The 6,117-nt window shown below is 46.2% G+C and overlaps 1 protein-coding gene across 1 annotated transcript; it reads right to left on the reverse strand.

Moving 5' to 3' along the window:
- Positions 1-3,252: 3,252 nt before the first annotated feature.
- LOC134222835 (uncharacterized) lies at positions 3,253-5,040 on the reverse strand. The gene has a single exon (XM_062701982.1). The coding sequence runs from the start codon at positions 5,038-5,040 to the stop codon at positions 3,253-3,255; it is 1,788 nt and encodes a 595-aa protein (XP_062557966.1).
- Positions 5,041-6,117: the final 1,077 nt, after the last annotated feature.

Below are 6,117 nucleotides of genomic sequence, written 5' to 3' on the forward strand. Positions count from 1 at the left end.
AAATCGGTTGTGGGTCTGAGAAAACAGGATGTTTTTTTGTCCATGCAGTGCTCCGGGTTGGCATTTATTGTTTACAGATTATCTTCAAATGCCATGTCAGGGAGGTCAATGGGAACTGTTGTCAAATATTTTAGGGTACTTCTTTTTCGACAACAGTGATTGATTGTTTGATTAGTCACAAAGCGGCGAAATGTTCAATAATTAGGAATGTATCAAATGATATAGCGCAATTTGACTAAAATCAGGATGTTTATCAATTAATTACCAACTCAAATGCGCAAGTGGTTGACATAAGTTACGGTTTCCAGTTACCACATTTATCTTAGAAAAGCTTCATTATTTGTGATGATCGATTCTTTATTATCGATCGGGACATGTAGATCTATTTTCATATACCCGGTTTTATTTGCAGTTACTTAACAATAGAAGAAATGAGGCAATGGCTACCTTTTGCACCATGCAAATTGGCATATTTGTAAACGCATTTTCGCACAAACAAATCACCACTCAGCTCGTCTCCCCGCACAGCCAGTCAGAGATGGTAGCCCAGAATGAGAGTGCAGAGCCCAAGCCGTTATCACCTTCATCCATCGCCGTTGCAAAACCGCTCATTTGCATCGCTTCTTTTCGCTCTGCTTCCATCTGGGTTAGTATAACTACGGCATATGAACATTGAACAGTGCACTGCGCAATTGAACCAACCAGCGTCGTCGGCGGAGGACTGTCGCAATGTTACAATCCGCTTCAACTATAAACTATAGCAGCTCTAACAATTCATCCCTTTTACTGGTAGTCATCATAAACTACGACGACCGCTGCTACGCAAACACAGTGGATACAGCATGCGTTGGAAAAAGGGAATTGTTATGATCATTACAAGATCTTTTACTCTTGGTAACTAAACACAGTAGAGTAAGGTGACCAGACGTCCCGCTTTTTCGCCATTAGTCCCGCGCTGAAAAGAGTCCCGCGAAATGTCCCGCGTTTCACTTATTTCAAGATAATGTCCCGCGAAATAAAGAAATATTGAATAAATAGCAGTAATTTAGTAAACGTTCTTCAAGAACTTATAAGATTTTGAAAATTTATTATATTGATTAATGGTTTTCGATTTTCGTTACATACAAAGCATCGCTCCGGAGGCTTGATGAGTGGTCTTTCACCCAATGCCACGGCCACACTCGCATGTGGTTTAAACCTCTTTTCTGCGTCCAAATTATATTTCTTACATCTTAAATAAAATTATCATCAGTAGCAAATAGAGTAAGAAAGAGCTAAACAAATTTGTTTAGCTCTCTCCTACTCTGTCGAAGGGTTTCTCATATTATCATCAACGTCATTTGTATCTTCCCGTCTCCCACAGAATTATAACTGTGGTAGTGCAACGCCGAGCGGTTTGAGTTTGAGGGTTTTTCAGTTTGAGGAATTTTCACAAGCCTGCTTTGGTGTATTCTAGGGATCCTAGTCAAATCCTCATGGACACAAGAACGAGGAAAGATTCAATTGGATCTAGGTACTAAAAGAGCTATAATAAGTGAAATGGAAAGTTTGAACGTGCTATTGAGGACTATTTTACTCAATCTGCAACAATAACAATTCTTTTAAAGTGAAGAACTGAAATCATTTCAAAATTCACAGAAATAATAAATTTTAGAGATTTTTCGACTATACAGTCTGATTTATTAGAACAAATTTTTAAATTTTGTCCAACGTTTCGACATCGGGTTCGATGTCTTCTTCGGGTAAAAAAAAATGGTTTGCTCTTTGTTACGGAACGCCTATCATACCTAACAAAAAGCGATCAATATTTTTCTCCTGGAAGAAGACATCGAACCCGATGACGAAAGGCTGGACAAAATTTAAAAATATGTTCTAATAAATTAGACTGCATTGCCGAAAAATCTCGAAAATCAACACTACAGTAGAAGTCAAAAACTAGAAATAATTTTAAAAAATAACAAAGATCCTTTGGCCCAGATTCTGACAGTTCTGAAAGGATAGTTGGCTAAAGATCTCTGAATGTAGGATCCCTAGCTTAACAATTTCAACTTACATCGTGTTCGTATGTTGTTATTATTTCAGTAAAAACTTTACTTGAAATCTAAGCAAGTTCGACGAATTTTAAGTAGCTCGTATCTTTTTTTGATTCAAGCTTATGGAAAAAATTATGATAAATCGTATGTCAGTTTGCGGGGAATAATAAAAAAACCTGAGTAAGATGTAGGCATTTTAAGCAAATTTGAGCGCTCTGCCTAATTGCATAAAACGAATGATACGATCACTTTGAATGTTAGCTTAAAGAATCATGCAACCAATACAAATAAGTTTAACCATCAGGAACTCGCACCGTTGCAAAAAGTTGAGCAGATTCATTCACAAGAGAGGTGAGATTGTGTGATTGATCCAGGGCCCAGGATCCAGCGAGTCCCAGTGGGGTTTATCAAATTTTAAAATTTTGACCTTAGCACATTTTTGACTAAAAACAAGGATTTAACAAATTTTGTCCCGCGCTGGCACAAAATATATCTGGTCACATTACAGTAGAGTAAACAAAATGGCTCCATTCTATTGGACTTATTTTCATTGCTTTTCAAAATTACAGGTTGTTTTTCCCAAGTGGCTTGTTTAGTTAGTTATAAATATAATTTAGAGCTTGTTAGTGGAATGTCTTCGCTTTTAATAAGACGAGTTAGTACTTTAAAACCTGTCTGAAAATCGATTTTGCGTTTGTACAACATGTGATAGATTTAGTTCGGAAAAGGTATTGGAGGGTAACCGCTCCCTTCAGTGGGGTTTGATCCCACGAAACCAGTACGCTAGATAGGTGCTTATGATCACATAGGGGCTGCAAATGATTATTATTATTCTTATCGTCTTTATTTAAGAGGTTTTCAGCCCTTGGCTGGCTCACCTCTGGTATCAGAAAAAAAATATATATATATAAAGGGTATTTATCATTTTTACAAATTTGTTATTCTAGTTGTTGTTTTTAATAAAAAAGGAGATCTTCAGTGTTCCATCATGGATGGTGCGTATTCCGGAGGGTGTCCATTGTCGTTGCGGGGTCTATTGGGGTTCCAGGGTTAATTCGATTTGTGTTCCATTTTTTTGAGAGAGTAGTCCAATTTCGTTGCCGGGTCGGTTAATTTTCGAGGGGTTCAGGTCGTGTTCCGTGGTTTCTTGAGAATAATCCAGTTTCGATGCGGGGGTCTTCATTCGTTGGGTTGTCGTGGTGTGATGCCAGGTTTTCTATTATATTCTAGTGTAGAGGTAGGCGTCTTTGAGGAAGTTTATTGTGTTCCTCTCGTCCAGCGGGTTGTTTTGCAGGGCCGAGTAGGCATTGGAGATGTTGTTGTTGGTGCGGGCTGTGTGGTAGATCGGGCATGTGCCGAAGATGTGGTTGATGTTCAGAGTGCAATCACACTCCTCGCATCTGTTATGTAAGCTGGTACCACCCAAGTTATGGGTGACGTTGGTGTGGCCCGTTCTCAGCCTGGAGAGCACCACTTGCTCGCGATGGTTGTCGCTGTCGTTGCCTGGTAGGGTCGAGTTCTTTAGCATGCGACAGAAGTTTCTCTGCCGTCGCCAGTCGTTTGCCCATGCTGTGGCGATTTCTGTTTTTACCCACAGTTTGGCGTCCGCTGCCGGGACTTCTCTGCTCATAAAGCCGTCTGTTCTTCCGAGATTGGCCAGTGCGTCTGCATATTCGTTGCCGGGTATTCCTGCGTGGCCGGGTACCCAGAGGAGCGTGGTGTTGCGGTTGGCTACTGATTCGATCGCTTGGATCCATGGATGCTTGCTGGCTGGTGACGCCAGGGCTGTTAGGACACTAGCCGAGTCCGAAACGATGAGGATCGGCAGTGTGCTGGGTATGGCCATGGCCCTGAAGATTGCGGCTGCTTCAGCTGAGTAGACCGTGCAACGGTCCGACAGTCGGTACGATTCATCGAGGGTGGAGGAGTAAATTCCGATGCCGACTCTGCCGGCAGCCTTGGATCCGTCCGTGAATCGGATGTCGTGTTGCTGGTACCTTTCCCGAATGCGGTTTTTGAAGGTTTCCTGTGCTACAGCTGGGTTTGGGTTTCTTGAGAGGCGTTCTTTGAGCTTGAGGTCTACTTTGGGAGGGGGGGTTTGCCAGTGTCTCGGTCCCAGGCGTCGGAGGCCGGCGATCTTGGGGATGTTTTTACCGCAGAGGTTGTGGAGAGCCGTGTTGGCGTTGTCGTTGAGGTGATCGTGGTTTCGGCTTTTTTTTGTTCTCTCGGAGTGACTGATGGCCCTGCTGCAGAGGGCGGCGGTGGCTTGGAAACGGAAGGGTAGCACATCGGCCTCGGCGCAGGCCACATCCGCCGGGGTCGACGGGAGCAGTCCGGAGACTATCCGGATAGTCCTGTTATATGTTGGCCCTAGCAGGGCGATGAGGTTGTCAAGGTTGAGGCTGCTCAGCTCGATGCCGTAGAGGAGTCGGCTGCAGATGATTGCATTCGCTACTCGGAGCCGCGTTGGGCGGTCGCTCCTAGATCTTCTTTTTGAAATGCTCTTTACGATGTTGATTCTGGATGCACATTCACCCCGTACTCGGTTGCAGTGGTCACTGAAATTGAGTTTCCTGTCCACTGTGACACAGAGGATCTTGCAGGTTTTCTTGGTAGGGATGGGGATTTTGTCGATGGCGATGGGTTGGGTTGGAGGTCGATGGTTGATGCTGCATATATGGGTTCGGGAACACTTACCCGCAGACATAACGTAGCCGGCTGATTTGGCCCATTTGGCCACGTCGTTGACGGCCGCTTGTAGTTTCCGCCGCGTAGCCTTGGGGTGCTTTCCTGTAACCACCAGCAGGTCGTCGTCGGCGTACAACAGGATGTATATCCCTTTCGGTAGTCGGTCGAAGACGCCTTCCATCGCGATGAGGAAGAGGGTGACGGCAATTACTGAGCCCTGGGGGACCCCGGTTTCTTCCTTGGTTGCTCTTGATGTTTGGTTTCCTACCAGGACCCTAAAGGTTCGGTCTGATAGGAAATTTTTGATGAACTGCAACATGTTGCCGGTGATCCCCCACCACTTCAGTTTTTTTAGTACGCTACGCTGGTGAGGGCGATGGGTCGGTAGTTGTCGACGTCGTTGGGAGAGCCGCGGCCTTTCGGAATGGGCACGACGAAGCTGGATTTCCATTGTGTCGGGAGCGTTCCTTCTTGCCACTCCTTGTTGATGGAGCTGAGGAGGGTGGTTTTTCCGCCGACGGGCAGGTGCTTCAACATGGGGTAGCCCAGGTCGTCGGGGCCGGCTGACTTGCCCTTTCCCTTCTGGAGGGCGTACTCCAGCTCAGCGAACGTGAAGGGCCTGTTGAATTCTTCTCCGCTGTCGGGTGGGATCTGGATCGCGCTGATTTCCGAGGATGGGTCTCGGTGTGTTTTCCGGAAGTGATCCGGGTACTCCAGGTACGATGCGTGTCTTCCGAATTCGTCGGCGGAGGGGTCGCGTTGTACGGTGCCGTTGATCTTGAGGGAGATGCCTTTTGCTTTGCGCTTGCCTTGGAAGCAATTCACTCGACGCCAAAGCTCGGCGGAGGGTTGGTTGCTGTTGATTCCGTCCAGAAAGTTTGTCCAGCTTTTCTCTTTTTCTTCCCTGATGGTTTGCCGGCACTCGTTGCGGGCGGCTTGGTAATCCGTACAGAGTTCTTCGAGGTCAGGGTGTCCTGCTTGCAGTCGGTCTTTTCCCCTTTTTAGCGCTCGGAGAGTTTTGCGCCTACGTTTGACGGCTTTCTTGGCGGTGTCGTTCCACCAATGTACCGCCTTTCGTCCTGGGTTGGGGCTCGATTTTGGTATGCAGCTTTCGGCCGCTCGGAGGATGACTTCGGATAGCTCTGTTGCTGATGTTGGTGGGTTTGCTTCCAGCTCGGCCTCGACTACTCGTTGGTAGCCGTCCCAGTCGGCGCGATCGTATAACCACCTCGGTCTTCTGGAGATTTCTTCAGGTTTACCGTTGAGCGCCAACATGATGGGCATGTGGTCGCTTCCTCGCGGGTCATCGTCCGAGGACCAGAGGAGCTTGCCTACAATAGCGCTCGACGCTAGCGATACGTCGATGGCTGACTCCGTTGTTCCACGCCGGAAAGTG

This window comes from Armigeres subalbatus, chromosome 3 (genome assembly GCF_024139115.2).
Source record: "Armigeres subalbatus isolate Guangzhou_Male chromosome 3, GZ_Asu_2, whole genome shotgun sequence".
Taxonomy (NCBI): Eukaryota; Metazoa; Arthropoda; class Insecta; order Diptera; family Culicidae; genus Armigeres; species Armigeres subalbatus.